Source organism: Aotus nancymaae, unplaced genomic scaffold, assembly GCF_030222135.1.
Source record: "Aotus nancymaae isolate 86718 unplaced genomic scaffold, 86718_ANA_hifiasm-v0.15.2.pri h1tg000004l, whole genome shotgun sequence".
Classification (NCBI taxonomy): Eukaryota; Metazoa; Chordata; class Mammalia; order Primates; family Aotidae; genus Aotus; species Aotus nancymaae.
This window is the reverse complement of record NW_026988415.1, coordinates 40,554,532-40,572,014: the sequence shown is the minus strand read 5'-3', so window position 1 is coordinate 40,572,014 and position 17,483 is coordinate 40,554,532. Positions and strand designations below refer to the sequence as shown.

At 35.5% G+C, this 17,483-nt stretch overlaps 1 protein-coding gene across 1 annotated transcript in view; it reads right to left on the bottom strand.

Annotated features, from left to right (window-relative positions):
• NUP62CL (nucleoporin 62 C-terminal like) overlaps nt 1–17,483 on the bottom strand; it is a 73,427-nt gene that overhangs the window by 16,832 nt on the left and 39,112 nt on the right. Inside the window, 5 exon segments of the mRNA XM_012451681.2 lie at nt 9,897–9,963; nt 13,018–13,129; nt 15,203–15,337; nt 15,476–15,525; nt 16,117–16,267. Coding sequence (XP_012307104.2) covers nt 9,897–9,963; nt 13,018–13,129; nt 15,203–15,337; nt 15,476–15,525; nt 16,117–16,267 — 515 coding nt within the window.

Below are 17,483 nucleotides of genomic sequence, written 5' to 3'. Positions count from 1 at the left end.
AATCAAAGAATACCTAGATAAATTTTTGGACATACCATGTTCATGAATGGGAAGGCTCAACATAGTAAAGATGTGAATTCTCCCCAAATTTATCTATAAGTTAAACGTAATTCCTATCAAATGCCAGGAAATTTTTATGAAAACTAAAACAATCTTGACACAGAAGAATAAAGTGGGAGGAATCATTCTACCAGATATTAAGGCTTACTATATGGCTATAGTAATGAAAGCATTAGGGGAAGACACATAGACCCATGGTATAGAGACCTCAGAAAAAGACCCACACAAATATGTCAAACAGATTTTTTTTTAAGGTACAAAAGCAATTCAATTGAGGAAGAATGCTTTTTTCAAAAATGGTGCTGGAACAACTGGATATCTGTAGGAAAAAAAAACCTTAATCTAAACCTCCTATCTTATATAAAAATTAAATCAAAATGGATCACGGCCTTAAATGTTAAAGGATAAAGCTTGTAGAAAAAAGATTATATAGGAAAAAACTTTTGGGATATGGGGCTAGGCAAAAACTTCTTAGACTGGACACCAGAAACACAATCTGTAAAATAAAACTGATAAAATGAATTGCATTCTGTGAACAACTCTAGTAAGAAAATGAATAGATAGGCTACAGACTGGGAGAAAATATTTGCAAACCACATATGTGACAAAAGACTCGCATCTAGAACATGAAGAATTCTCAAAACTCAACAGTAAAAAACAATTCGATTAGAAAATGGACAGAAGACACAAACAGGCATTTTACTGAAATGTTTATACTGATGGGAAATAAGTACAGGAAAAGGTTCAACATCATCATTCATCATGGAAAAGCAAGCCATTATATCACTACACCTCCACTATAAGAGCTAAAATGAAAAATAGCGAAAACACCAAATGCTGATGAGCACACAGACAAAGTGGATCACTCACACACAGCTGGGGGACATGTAAAATGGTACAGCCACTCTGGAAAATAATGTGGCAGTTTTTAAATGCACAACAATCGTATGATCCACCACATAAATCTACATGTGATAAAACTGTACAGAACTAAATACACATACACAAGTAAAACTGGGGAAATCCGAAGGAGATTAGATTTTATCAATATGAATATCCTGGTTGTAATACTGTACTACAGTTTTGCAAGATGTTGCCTCTGAGGAAAACTAGGTAAAAAATTAACATGACTTCTATATTATTCTAAAATAACCTTGATAGAAATTTCAAGTAAAAAAAGACCAACACACACAAATAAGTTTTGATTCTCAACCTCTTTTCCTACAAGTGCCAGCTCAGTAGCCATGTAATATGACCCCCAATTTATGTTAGGTAACGGTTTTACCAAATCTGTTCTAACTGTTTAACATGGCTGGCCATCTTTTCAGTCTTTACCATATGTTTCCTCATTGTTGTCTGCCTGCTAAGCCAATGCCACGTTTTAACCTTTCAGTTATTGTCAAATCTACCTTCTATGTTAGTTAGGTTAGGCTCCTGTTTAAAAGCAACCTTGAAATCTTAGGGACCTGCAATAATTAAGGTTTATTTCTCATTCAGAAACAGAGGAAGGGAAAGATATAGGGAGAGGGGAGAGTGGAGAGAGGGAAGAGGAAGAAAGAGAGAGAATACCATCCTTCCACTACTCATAGCTACTTTTAAGATATCCAGTTTATTAAAATCAAAGTTACACTGAGAATAAATGTACTTGAATTCTTAGTCCTAAGTATGTCTGATGGGAAAAAGTATTTACAGAGATGTACAAAATTCCATTTCCACCATGAGAATACACATACTGATCTTGCCACTGATACAGTAAAGTGATAACAAGATACTCTGCTTGTATATAGCACTGCCCTTCACACAAAATTAATAAAAAAAATACATTTCAAGAAACAGTGTAAAAAGAAAAGACAGTGAAAGCATCCTGAATTCTTGGAGGCAGAGGAGAACAAAGTAGTAGAATTATTATATCTTAAGTGGTCTTTATTTAGTCATCCTATTGAAATTATTACTTATTATTCAAGTCTCATTTCAAATTCTATCTTTTCTAGGAAATCAACTGCATATTATGTTCTTCTTCCTTTACCATACCTCTACCCCCTCACTTTGTACCTGTTCAACGCAGAGATGCCATTAATATATATACCTCCTACACAGAGATACACGATGGCTTGGCATATAGTAGATGTTTTGTATTTAGAGTCACAACTACTGTGTGGTTTCAACTTGTATATAAAAGAACACCTTCCAATTATATAGCACTTCAGTTTTCAAAATGCCAATAGATATTATCCTATTTGATTCCCACAATACCCTGGGATGGAGCAAATAATTAAAAACTCAAGAAAGTTGTTACCTCTCAAAGGCCAAAGCTGATGAATTTCTACTAGGACCTGTATCTTTAGACTCCCATATAACAATGCTTTTCCTGTTACAGTGCACCAGTTTGCCAAATGCTGTGAAATTTTTAAATAAAAAGTATTATGCTGAGCTAATAACAGGCACCACAGCATAATACTATTTGTTGTCCCTTCAAACACTGAAGTGCTCAGAATGAGGCTGGCCTATCTGAATCCCATCTGGCAAAGTTTAATTGGTGAAATATCATCAGGTTACCTTATCCATGAGGTGGCAATTGATCACGGGCCCCAAAACAGCATTAGAGTAAGACTCCAGTGTACTGCATTTGTTTTTTGGTCACTAACAGAAAGAAAATGTCTTTGGAGAAAAATGTGTCCTTCTCACAAACAATATATATTCTGCTATTTGGAAGTGATTTAAATTATGTTACATATTTCATCTGGGGAGTCTCTCCAGCTTTAGGAAATTCACTTGGGCACAAAATGTACATAAGTAGGATTAGTGAAAAATCTAATTTTGCAGATGTATTGAGTGTATTTCAAATCTGGATTTACATATAGAAAAGCAAGTTTGGGAAGTGGAACTCTGAGAATGTTAACCATCACATGCATGCGCTTTCCTAACAGGAGCTGAACACTTGCTCAATTCTAATCTTAGTACTCTAATCAAACCTACAAGTTCTTTAGAATCAAGAGACAAAGGTGTGAGAACAAATCTATTTTGTCTGTAAAGGGGAACAAAGATCAGCAAGTAGTTAATAAACAGTGGAAAGACATAAAATACCTTTCAATTAACAGCACTAGGAACAACCAAGTGTCTCTGTTGAGGTTGAAAAACACTAAAAGTGAGCCTCACTAACAGAGATGTCTTTGTGTTGCTGCCGAATCTCAGGCAGATCAAGGGCATTCGCTTTTCAAGTAAGCCAAGTGGAACATTATACTCAAGAGCACAAAAGATGACCTCACCAATCAACCAATGCCACAAAGATTTCCCAAAGAATTAAAGAAAAAGATGAAGTAAACGAAACAACCTTGCTCAGTAAATCAGATTCTATTCTAGAAGATGAAAGACAAACAAGGCACTTTAATGGAAATTCAAAGGCATCTTTTGGCATCTCAGCATCTGATACTCTTCAGATATGAGAGGGATAAAAGTAATTCATAAAGAGATTTTTAACCCTGGTGTGGTGGCTCATGCCTGTAACCCCCACACTTTGGGAGGTTGAGGCAGGTAGACCACTTGAGGTCAGGAGTTTGAGACCAGTCTAGCCAATACCATGAAACCCTGTCTCTACCAAAAAATACAAAAATTAGCTGGGCATGGTGGTGTATGCCTGTAGTCCCAGCTACTCAGGAGGCTGTGAGGCAGGAGAATCACTTGAACCAGGAGGCAGAGGTTGCAGTGAGCTGAAATCATGCCACTGCACTCCAGCCTGAGTGACAGAGTGAGACCCTATCTCAAAATATATACATGTATATTTAAAAAATCTTTCTTATCTGGACCAAAGCTTCTTAAAAAAATATCCAACACCAAAAAGTCTAATTTAAAACAATCCCCTCAGACAATAAATATTAACACTGGGTAAATATGAAGTATAATTATGACATATCACACAAAACTGCTTCTCTAAAATGACCCTATGACATTTTATGCATGAGTTACTCAAATCATGAGAGACAACTAAGAATGTTTTACATAAAAAAAATAAGGTGTTCATGGCCATTCAGCTTAGTACTAATGGGATTGTATTTCAGAAATATTACAAAATCTCATACAGTGCTTATAATTACTCTAAGGACTAACTCTACCCTAAATAGCAGGCTAAATGTTGTGAGCAGCTATTAAATAATTATGTGGTTCTGTTCCTTAAGAGACTGCAATAATTATGGATGAAATATATCTTAGTCTTGAAGCTTTGGGATACTTTATGAAAGAAGTAAAACGCCATGAAATACTCAGTGGACTTTCAAATAATTACAAGTATAAGATTTCCCATTGCCTATTCCAATAGTGGGATATTTGATAAATATTAACAGATATGATATGGTTTGGTACATGAAAAAAAGAAAATGCCTATCTGTCAACCCATGTCGCCTCTCTAGGAGAAGTAGCACCATATACTTAAAACTAGTAACAAATTGGCTCAGATGGATTTCCAACGCTGTCATAAGTGGTCCCAGAAGAACTGGAGTTGCCACAGTTTCAATGACTTCCAACTCAGAAGACAGATGTGTGACTGCAGCACTGCCATCAAGTCAACCTCAAAATAATGTTGTAAATTTTTTCAAAGAGAATAACAAGAGGGGAAACTGATATCTGACCATAGTTACTATTAACTCTCAATTATCTACACTAATTTGGACAAAAAAGGCATAATGTTAAACAAAGGAGAGTATCAAATGTAAAAATTGGTCATTACCTACACATGTTAAGACATACCTTAATTCAATTATCTAGTACTCTGATACCTTTCTAGTTCAGTCCCATCACTTATCTAACCCATCACATAAGTTAGAGAAAGAAAGGGGCCTGGTTCTCTGTAACTTATTCATGGATACTGAAAAGTTGACTGGACTTTTATATAATATTTTAACATACCTAAAGATTTGACTTTATATACAAGTTGAACACCCAGTCAACATTCAAGAGAAAGTTGTTCAGTTTCCATGAAGCTGTGCAGTTCATGGACACAGGGAGGGGAGCACTATACACTGGGGTCTGTTGGGGGGAAATAGGGGAGGGACAGCGGGGGGTGGGGAGTCAGGGAGGGATGGCATGGGGAGAAATGGCACATATGGGTGAGGGGGAGGAAGGCAGCAAATCACACTGCCACATATGCACCTATGCAACAATCTTGCATGCTCTCCACATGTACCCCAAAACCTAAAATGCAATAAAAAAAATAAATTAATCAAAAAAATATACATACAAGTTGAAGATTTCTCTTTAGTAAAAAACTATAATATTTGTATTGTTAATATAACACATCTATTATTTTTTCTATAACTATTATTATAGAATAAATGTTTCATTTCCAAATCATGTTTTCTTTTAAATACACTCTCACTGTCACCCAGGCTGGGGTGCAGTGTTACAATCATGGCTCACCGTAGCCTTGAACTCTGAAGCTCAATCCTCCTATTTCAGTCTCCCAAGTAGCTGGAACCACAGGTGTGTGCTACCATACCCAGATATTTCTTTTTTTAAGAGATGAGGTCTCACTTTGTTGCCCAGGCTGGTTTCGCATCCCTGGGCTCAAGCAATCTACGCACCTCGGCCTTCTGAAGTGCTGGGATTGCAGACATGAATGACAGTGCCCAGCCTCCAAATCACTTTAAGAGCCGACTTTTTAGTTAAATATATGATCCTCTTAGTGTAACAGTTGTCATGTTTTATGATGGAAAAAATGTGTATCAAAATTAAAGATATTAAATTATAAAAACATTTCCCAGAATCCTTTTAAAATAAAGATTTGACTTTATATACAAGTTGAAGATTTCTCTTTAGTAAAAAACTATAGTATTTGTATTGTTAACATAACACATCTATTACTTTTTCTACAACTATTATTCAAGTAGGAATAAATGGATTCATTGAGCTTGCTCTTAAAACTTCTCAGTCCACAGATCATTTCAGCGTACATGATCCAATTAACTACTAAAAAACAAAATAACAAAAAAAAACCCACCTCTCTTAAGACAGCACAATTAAACCCTGCCACTCTTAACTTCTTCATCTTGTCATTTCTTGATATGAAAAAGAAAGGCTTCTTGGGTGGGAACAGCAAAAAGGAGCCCACAGAGTCAAGAAACACCACGCTTTTGGATCATTCTTTATCATGGCCTCCTTTGTCTCAGTTGAGAACCAGTATGAAATCTCATCGCCTCTCCAGCTCAAATAAATTTTTAGTAAAAAAGTAACTCACAGTAATCATTACTCTTTACTGTTTTACTCTTTTTATCCTGTGTTGACTTAGGACTTTTCCCAGATACCTAGAACTTACATCCTATCCTAAGTACTATCATACTTTGAAAACCTTTGTCCTCTACTATTAGGTACATGACTAAGATTTGTTTTTATAGTCAGTGATGCCTATATTACAGTTGTTTTAAGAGCACAAGGGAAGAAAGAATATCATTCTGATAATAAGGCAGTCTGGATCCTGGTCCTAGCTCTGCCATTAATTAGCTGTGTGTTCTTAAGGAAGTCATTCAACCTCTCTGAGCCACAGTTTCTCCATTTAAATAAAGTAAGTCCCTTTCAATGCTAACAATCTTAATTTTATTACGGAAACACTGGCTGAAAGCCTTGAGATTTCATTTATGACAAAGAGGATCCCTGCCAAGAGAAAAGAAAAATCGCTATAATTTTTCTCTACAGTTCAAATTACATTTTGACACCTTCCTCAACTCTACCTGAGAAGCACTGATCATTGTAGAAAAACATGCAACAGGAAGACAATTAAGTCAAACATTGTTTAAGCTCATTCCTTGGTGTTTTCCAGTTACTGACACTCACATCTCAGCAGTTCTTATAACTTCTCTGGGTAAGTGGTTTCTGGTGATAATCTACCTGGAACTGCCTTCCAATTTAATAGCTACCTTTTGAACCACATGACCCTTCTTTTCTCTTACCTGACCTCATAAACATAGTAAATTCTGATAATCAGTAACCAGTTCTGCCCCTACCATTTACTGACAATGCTTCTTTTAATCCTTACAAAACCCCCAAAAGGTAGATATTATCCTTCATTTTTAAAATGAAGATACAGACTCAGAGAGATTAAGTAACAATTAAGGTCACAGAACAATTACGGGGTAATGCCTTGACTCGAACCTATATCTTTCTGACTTAGAAACCTCTCCCCATCAGGTAGTTTTAAAAAATATTAAAGCAATATATAATTCAACCTCTCTCTGATAATTCAAAACAGTTTCAAAATGGATAGGATATTTTTTCCTTAACACAGGAGAGAAGGAAGTAAATATGAATGATGATATAGGTATGTCTGGAAGGGAAAGAAGCTGAAGAAGTTCATGGTTGATGACCTCTATTAATGGAGAAAATGAAAAATCTAGAATGCCAAATAACAAAATTTGTATTATTTTAAGGCCACATCTTTAAAAGTATTAACTCTGGTTAACTAGCTCCCATTTGTCTTAATTTCTTAGACTTCATTATATTCTAAATTTAGGCAAAGTCTATAAAAATGATTTCCCCCCAATTTTTATCTTAAATCTATAGGAAAGTTGAGAGAATATTAAAAATCAAACACTTGTATGCCTTTTACCTAGATTAACCCACTGTTACCATTTTGCCACAAATTGCAAAATCTTTCTCTTCACAAATTTTTGCTGAAAGTAACCTACAGACATGAAAATTCTCTAAATAACAAAGCCTGCATCTTCTAGGAATAAGGATTTTTTCCTACATAATCATAATAACTATTGCATTTGGTAAAATAAACAATTCCTTAATATCATTTAATACATAGTCCATATTCAATCCCCCAATATTCTAAACAATATCTTTTTAGTTTTGATCAGTATCTAATCAAGGTTAACAAGGTAGACTTGAATGTTATGCCTCTTTTAATCTAAGACTATCCAGTTACTTTTGTTTGTTTGTTTTGAATTTTGCTTCCCATAACGAAGAGTCCAAGCCAATTATCTTTCAGAATGTCTCACACATAGAATGCCTGATTATTGTCTTGAGATTAGATTCAAGTTAAACATTTTGGGTAAGAATACTACATCATCTTTCAGAATGTCTCACATGTGGAATATCTGATTATTTTCTTATTATTAGATTCAACTTAAAAATTTTTGATAAGACTACTATATAAATGATACTGTATACTTCTTATATCATGTCAGATCAAGAGGCACATAAAGTTGAGTTATCCTACTGTTGGAGAGGGTAAGTTTGATCACTTCATTAAAGTGGTACATGTCAGATAGCTGTTATAAAGGCATGTTTTATCCTTTATAATTATTTAGTAATCTGTGGAGTGATATTTTTGAAATCACATAAATATCCTATACTCCAAAAATCTTAAACTCAATGGTTTTAGCATTCATTGACAATCCTTGCCTGAATCAATTATTTTGCTGTGGTTGCAAAATGGCTCTTTTCCTCATTGTAAAATTAAAATGAGTAAGCTTTATGGTATGTAAATTATGTCTCAAAAAACTGTTTTGAAAAAATTAACTCAGCAACTTATAGACTATATTGGGTCCATCTCCTGCTAGTGTCTTTTTCTGCCAAGAAATGACAGTTTGAACGTTTTACAAACGAGGGTGTTCAAGATGAGAGTGAGCTTAATAAAAGGGTTCTATTGCAAGTTTTTTTAATGGTAGTTTTCTAATTTTATCATTCCTTCTTTTAATAATTAGCTGGCATTCTTCTGTAAAGACTTTCCCGTGTACCTCCTTTTCTTTTTTAGGAATATCATTATAGACTCATGGGCTTTTCTTTTCCCTCAATCTATTATAATCTACTACTATTACTATTCTTTTTGATGTTCAAACCATCCTAATGTGGCCAGTAGGAGTCCCATCAAGCACAATCTTGTGCCCTGATATAACCTTATTAGTCACTGAACAATGATTGCTTTCTTGCACAAGAAGTCCCAAGCTCACTCTGTATTTTCTCAGCCTGAGGCATGAGATTAGACACTTTCCCAAGAAGACTTGGTTCATTTTAGAATGGCATTTAAAAGAAACCAAGACCTAGGTTCTGGGTGTGCTCATTGCTACTGGGGTGTGTCTGTCATTGCTTCTAGGCCCTTTCTGTGTATAGAATAAAGGAGCAGGAATTCATTACTGATATCTTAAATTCAAATTTATAATGCAAATATAAAAGAAAAGGAAAAATAACTTGTATCTCTTTGACTTTCAAGGAAAATCTTGACTTCTATTGTCCCTAACATGCTTTGCTTTATTTCTAAATATATATGAAATGGTAGTAATACTGGTATTATAATTCTGAATCTAATAATAGACCTATTAAGAAAGTTTAAAATTTATTTGCAGTTCCTTATATCCTTAAGATGACATCCTAGAAGGATGCATCATCAAGAATACTATGTTCAAAAGTTATCTGAACTAGGAGATTGTTATAAATTAGTTACATAGGTTTGTTTGGTTTCAGTATGTATTCAACTTTAGTATTTGTCTTCCTTCTCATTAATTTTTACCTAATTCTAATTTTTTGGTATGTAAAACATTTATATGGCCCTCAGGTCAAAACTGTATAAAAAGGCATATTCATAGAAGTCTCACCCCTATTCCAGTTCTATGTACCCTATTCCTATCCATCCTCTATTTTCATTAATTTCTAGTCTATCCCATATGTATTTCATTGAAAAAAATAAGGAAGTACAGTGTTTCAGAACTAAAATAGACATACTGTGAGTCAAACAACACCCATACAACAACTTTTATATGAATTTGTTCATAGAGAACATAACCTGACATGTATCACATTTTCTACTTGCAATAAATACAGAGAGTGGCATACAAGGAAACTCCCACCTGAATTCTGATCAATCCACTGCAGAGAGTCCATATGGGCATTCAGAATTCTGTAGATCTGCTGGAGCTAAAAACACATATAAGACTTTTAGATTATGATTATTCTGAGGTGGTAAATTAAAAATAAACATAAGAAATTGACATTAGGAAGTGGCTTTTAATTTCTTATGGTAAGAAATCGACTGAGAATTACTAAATACTAATGGTTTTTTGTTTTTTGTTTTTTTTTTGCTAATTCATATTTGCAATGCTCATTATCTTTATGTATAGGCTCAATTTAATTATTTTGTAACTACCAGGAATTGGATATCTATAATTCAATAAGAAACTGACTACCACAGTATAAAGAACATTAAGAAATATTTTACAAGACAACAAATTCATATAAAAAATTAAAAATAGCACCATTTGTCAACCAAATCAGTAATTTTTAAAAAATAGTCATACTCAGTTATCAAGTATGTGGGAAAATAGGTACAATTCATATATAGCCAAAAGTAATATAAATTGACTCAACCTTTCAAAATGTAAATTTTTATGATCCATATCAAAAGCTTTAAAATATTTATACCTTTTGACTCAGTCAATATATTCTATTTCCAGGAACCTATTCAGAGTAGATAATCAAATCTAAATAAGCGGTGATTACTGGACTATTTTATATTGGTCAAAGGTTGGAAATAATATCTCTACCAATTAAAAACTGATTAAATATATTAAAGTCATCCCTGATGAAATATTATAGTACCATTAAAACTCATGTTTTCAAAGAGTGGTTAAAATTTTTGAGAAAGACCATGAATAAATATTAAGTAAAGACAGAATACAAAAAGTTATATAGTTTCCAGTACTCTTTAAAACAAAAGAAATATTTTTAGCAGCCAAGCAAAAAAGACTACAAAGAAATACGCAGTATATTATCAGGGTACTGGTAATATAGATGACTTAATTTTCCTTATGGATTTTTATAAGAAAATGTGACTGAATAACACAGTGCATAATATGAACTTGCTTAATAAAAATTTTAGACATTAGGTGGTCTTTCCCATTGCCCCTCACCAAAAAACGGGGAATAAAAACAGATAAATCTCATCACTGTGAATACTGGAACACACAGCTTCTATTTTTCTACCCTGGTATATGACCCAGAGTAATAAAGCTTTGCTGATCTGGTTACAATAAATTATCTACAGGTATATTATTGTTCAGAAAATGTTTCTCCCTTTTCATGTCCAAGGATTTATGCTATCTGCAAAAAGAGCTGTCACTGATTTCATCCTTCTTTTATTCTGCAATCAAACAGCAATTACCCTTTAACTGACTCATCTTAAACATCCCAATCACCCCTGCCAGGAAAACAAAAAGACTCAAATCATTTACTACCCAGTACTAAAATAAAATAAAACAATCCAGGGCTAAGTAGAGAAAATGGACAACCACAGAATTATAGTCTCCTTTTACTAACTTGGTTGCGAACACGCCACTTATATTAATTCAACACAAAGAAACTAGATACCAGCTCTGCTGCATGTCTTAATCTGCATATATTTACCTATGCATCAAAATATTACAACAGAACAATTTTGAATTTTGGAATTACAATGGTAATCTAGTATTTCATTAAGAGAAAATCAGTATTTTGTAAACTCTTGATCATCTGTGTGAACACAGGGACATGGTAGCATGAATAATTCCACACTAATTTATATTTGTCCTTGTTCAACTTTAGATTCACCCAAAGTAGAGAATGGCATAATTTTTACAGCTGGAAGGAACTTAAAGATCATTTAGTCTATCCCTGACATTTTGCGAAAGGAGCCAAGACCCAGAGAGATTAAATGACTTAAACAAAATACTAATACTTTCTCAGCTATAACATGCTGTATCTTTATAATTTAAAAAAAGGTAATATGTATGTAGATAAAGAACTGTCTGTATATAATTGAACAAAGAGCTTATTAAAGAATGATCGCCACTTATGTATATGTCATTCATCTTCACCTACCCAGAACCTGGCCTCACTCCTAATTATAATTAACTGATAGAAAGCACAATGGGAACTCCCACAATGGGAGATCCCTCTTACTATTACTGCCACAGAGTGGGAGTGGGAAAAGGAGGACTCCATTTAGCTGCTAAGACAATAGGTAAAGGTACAGGAAATAAGCTCTTTAATTAGAGTATAGAAAAAAGAAAAATCAATTCTTTCTTATTGCCAAATTAATTCACAGCACCTTAACTCTAATTGGAGCCTCAGCTATATCTTCCACTGATATAATACATTTATTATGAGCTAAATAGTATTCTATGGGGTAGGTGAAAACCTAATAACCATATTTCACTAAGTTTCTATAGAAAAATGTAAAGTCTCAAATGGTCAACCTAACAAATGTTAAAATGCAATCTGATAAAAAATTAAGGATTGCCTGGTTATGTCTAACAGACACAAGCATACCTACTAACACGTATATGAGTATGTAAACAAATATGTAAAAAAAAGAATGAACTGGGTAATAAGTGAATAGAAAAATAAACACAGGTACATACTTACTTATGTGAAGAATAAGGGAGAAAACCCTAACAACTTAGGGAAGAGTAATATTTTCATCTTCCTGGGACTAACCACAAAAAAAATCACAACCTTTTTTGCCTCTAAATGTTTCCTGCTCCACTAACTACACCCAAGGGGCTTCATATCTCTAGAGGCAGGTAAGAAACCCTATAGAAGACGGAAGAAGGGGACTAGCTTAAAGGAACCACAGAATGCTAATTTCTTTTTAGAGACAGGATCTCACTCTGTCACCCAGGCTGGAGCACAGTGGTGCAAGCATAGCTCACTGCAGCTTTCAACTCCTGGGCTGAAGTGATCCTCTCACCTCAGCCTCCAGAGTAGGTAGGACTATAGATATGTATCACCATGCCCAGATAGATTTCTTCATTTTTTATAGAGACAAGATCTCTCTATGTTGCCCAGGCTGGCCTCAATCTCTTGGTCTAAAGCAATCCTCTTGCCTTGGCCTCCCAAAGTGCTGGGATTATAGGCATAAACCACCATACCTGGCTGAAATACCAATTTCATACTAAATCCTGGTTGTCTAAGTACACAAAGCAGTAAACACACTGGATCAGTAGTGCCAGCAGAACTTCCAAATATATTCAGGTGATTAACAACGTCCTTGAGATCTTGGGCCATTTGTTTCAGCTAAGCATCTATACTTCCTGCTAATCTGTAACTGAAAAGGCAAGTGAAATAAAGGGATTAACAAAAAGTGTTTTCTCCACTACCTTGTTATTGACATATAAACATGACACTGCCAATTGGATTTGCCCCAATTCCCCTGTCTTTTCAGTGGATCGCAGTTATGACCAATGATATATTTTCATGGATGCAGCATTTGTGACCTTATTATTACCATATTCTAAAAAAACTCCAAATGAGAAGGCTTTTATCTACCTTACCATTTTTACCATCACCTATTCATCCTCTAGGTGAATGCTGTGGGGATCTGCAGAGCAAAGGAATCCTTTAAGGTGTCAAAATACACCTATAGGACATTTACATACGAAAGAGAAGTTATTTAGGGTTTGGCAATATTCAATAAATGCTGAGATGTCTTCAATGGTTTTGAATACAAAAATTTTCAAAATAAAACCTCATATAAAGATACTCCATCAGGCAAAAAAAGATGTTTTGAGAATAAGCGTCACAATAATCAAAGATAGACAAATCTGTTAAGTTCACAAGTTACTTAAATTCTCAAGATTTCTACCCAAACTACACACACACACACATACACACACACACACACACACACACACACACACGAGACCCAGTCAATAAATATGTTTATGGGAATTAAAGTGGCCAGAGGATTTTTCAACCTTAATGTGTATAAAAATTAAAAGAGTCAATTAGATTTGTAGGTAACTACTGCCTTTCTATGGCATAGTACTTATGCCATAGAATTAGTTGCCTAGATGGTTGAAGATTCTGGCGAATATTTCATCACAATATAAATCTGGGCCAGGCACAGTGGCTCATGCCTGAAATCCCAGCACTTTGAGAGGCCGAGGAGAGTAGATCACGAGGTCAAGAGTTCGAGACCAGCTTGGCCAACATGGTGAAACTCCATCTCTACTAAAAATACAAAAAATTAGCCAGGTGTGGTGGTATGCACCTGTAATCACAGCTACTCAGGAGGTTGAGGCAGGAGAATTACTTGAACCCAGCAGGCGGAGGTTGCAGTGAGCTGAGATTGCGCCACTGCACTCCAGCCTGGGTGACACAGCAAGACTTCATCTTGGGAAAAAAATATATGCATATATGTGCGTGCGTGTGTGTGTGTGTGTGTGTATAAATCTGACTACCAAAGAGCAACTAGAAAGGAACTAATGTCTCAAATATTTCTTTAAATTACAGTTAAGATCTTATGGCCAAAAATGTAACTACACGTTAGAAAACAATACAAAGAAAAGAAAAATTCACAAAGGTTGAAATACAAAAGCAGAAACTGATTTAAGTTAGTACAGATCAGTTGTACTTACCACATTTAATGCTGCTACAAAAAAGTTAACTTGCAAGTATGTTAAAGATAGGCCCAGTCTTAACTCATAATAAGTCATTGATAAAATGAGTCAAATTTAGTCTCAATCTAGATTATGCTGCACATTCATACAAATTCTAATACTTAATAAATTGGTCAATTATCAAATCTCAGTTCCAGAGAAATAAAGTTACTTTGGGAACATTGGCACTGTATTGACAGGAGGTAAAGACTGAAGAGCTCACAAATAAAATATAGCCCTCCTAAGACATTGACCAAATCATTCCATTTTTGAAAGCTATACAGTTTGCCTCCAGATTAACAAACTGCCTTTAAAATAACAAATTATTTGTCACTAAAGCAATTGCATGAACATTAGTTTCAGCAGAATCAACATAAATAGGAGACCACAAATATCCCACAATACCATGACACCACACACATAAAATTTGTACTTCTAATTTAAGAACAAATTTGACAAAGACAAAAACTTTACAATGAACATGCATAAGGTTGAGAGTAATAACAGTACACAGAATGCTATAAAACAAAATTGCCAGAATTATTTCCTCATTTACAAGCATCTAGAAAAGATCAGCAGAAAACAGTCAAACAAATTGATAAATGTCAACTACAAAAGCTTGTCCTTTTCTACCGATTTGTATTCCTTGCCTTCCAATTTGACTTTTCCCCTCTGTTCCTGGAATGTTCTCATAATGCATAAGTCCTGTCCCATTCTTAGATCTTTATTCAGTTACTTACGTCTCCACACGCTCCTCATCTGCATGCTGCAGATAATGAAGTCCACTCTGGTCACTCATAGACTCCTCTAAATAAGTCAACAGAAATTCTAGTTCCTGCTGCTGTGACAGGATAAAATCCAATTCTTGTTCCAACCTGAATAAAATAAGTTAATAAAAGGGCTGATGAAAGGAATTTGGACGGACAAAAAAAAAGTTAACGAACTACAGAAGGAAAAAACACTGAATAAAAAAATAGGTCTTTAATCTTTCAACCTGGGAAATCTGTTTCTACCTTTTCTGATCCGGTTTCACTTTGTTCACTTCTCCATGTAAAATACAAATCTATAAAGAGAAATAAGAATACAATAATATAAACATTTAAATTTATATAACAATTTTAGAACAATATTAATTTTCTCACACATACTTTAAATATGAAAAATTTCTTTTCATTCAGGGTACTTATTACCTAAGGAATATATTTTGAGCTGCTCACCAATATTGGAATAGAAAATTAACCATAAGGCTGGGTATGGTGGCTCATGCCTGTAATCCTAGCACTTTGGGAGGCTAAGGCAGGAGGATCACTTGAGCCTATGGGTTTGATACCAGACTAGGCAACACAGTGACACCCAATCTCTACTAAAAAACACACACACAATTAACTAGGGGTGCTGATGTGACCCTGTGGTCCCAGCTGCTTGGGAAGCTGAAGTGGGAGGATTGCTTAAACCAGGCAGGTTGAGACTGCAGTAAGCTGTGATTGCACCATTGTGCTCCAGCCTAGGTGATAGAGCAAGACCCTGTCTCAAAAAACAAAAACATAAACAAAACAACAACAACAAAGAAAACCACAAAACACAGGTCTATTCTCTTGCGTTCATCTGCAAATACTTGTACCATGTAGGTAGATTAATGAAAATATCTTCTTACCATCTCACCATTTTCAATCAATGTATGGTCCCAAGCATTGACCTGAGTGGCCTGGAGAAGAAAGCACTTCTCTTGATCTTCCAGCTCAAGGTTCCACTCATTTATAGGACCGTCCAGTTGACCATTTGTCATCACAGGAGTTGGTACTACACTAAAACATAAAAGGATGCAGGATGATCCAATAATCATACTTTAAAAAGTGTGATCAGATTTTAAGAACAAACACAGGAGGACTCTGAGAAGAAAACAGCATGTAAGGAGTTTCTCATACCTGCTCCCAAAGAAAACAACCATAACTGGTAAAGATGATTAAAAAAAAAAAAACCTGCAAAGTCACTTGAAATTATCCTAGGGTAATATAGTAAATAAAGATTTATTAAGAAAACTACTAAATCATAGCAACAAGAGCTAAAGTCTGTGCCATAATCTACTCCTTCTCTTCGCCTCATTGCAGTTCAGCATAACAGAAGCTCCTTTGTGGGTAAGCATAGCTAAGGAGATAGGATTCTCTCTCCCCTAGCTCTTGGTCAAAGTGACCCATTCCCTGTCTGAGTAGTATCCACTAGAGAGTGGGCATTCCCCACTGGGCAGAACCATGCAGAATTCCAATTGCCCTGCCAAGTGGTAACAAAAAAGGCTCAGCAACTAGCGATCTTTGATCCCTTGACCCACAGAGCCCGTCAATGCTGATTCCTCTGCTGGGGCAGTGTTAGCAGGGCTCAGTGGGAAGGTAATCATCAATTCCCTACCTGGAAGACACAGGCACAGTCCCAATTACTCTATCAGGGCTCTTCCTGTGTGATCCAATGACAAGCTGAACCTAAATCCCTACCCAGTAGCAACAAGGCTCAATGAGGTAGTCAGGCAGGGTTAGTCACCATTAGGCTTCACCTCTTGCCTCTGGGTGTCAGAGACACCCAGTGGGGGACTGGATCTCTATACCCATCCAGCATCATTACAACTGAACAAGGGAATTCAAGTTGGGGGTTGTAGGGATCCCATTTTCCTACCACCCGTGGGGTCAGCAATACTCAATGAGGAGCTTGACCTCCACATCCACTGGCAAAGCCAAGACTAAATGAGGTAGAGCAAAGAACGCCTAGTCAGTACTTTGTCCCCCTTCTCCCATGAGCCTGTGTCAATTGGGCCCAGTAGAGAGATAAGCCTTCATACCAACCAAGGAAGCTGAAAGAAGTGATATGAGGCATAGTAGTTGACATCCTGCTTCTTCCCTCCCCTGTATCAGTGGGGCCAACAGGAAGCTGAGATTCTGCCTCCACCTGCAGCAAATAAGCAGTATGACTCAGTCCTCTACTTCCCTTTGATCTGGGGCCTTCAGGGCCCAGTTGGGAGCAGAACTTACATCT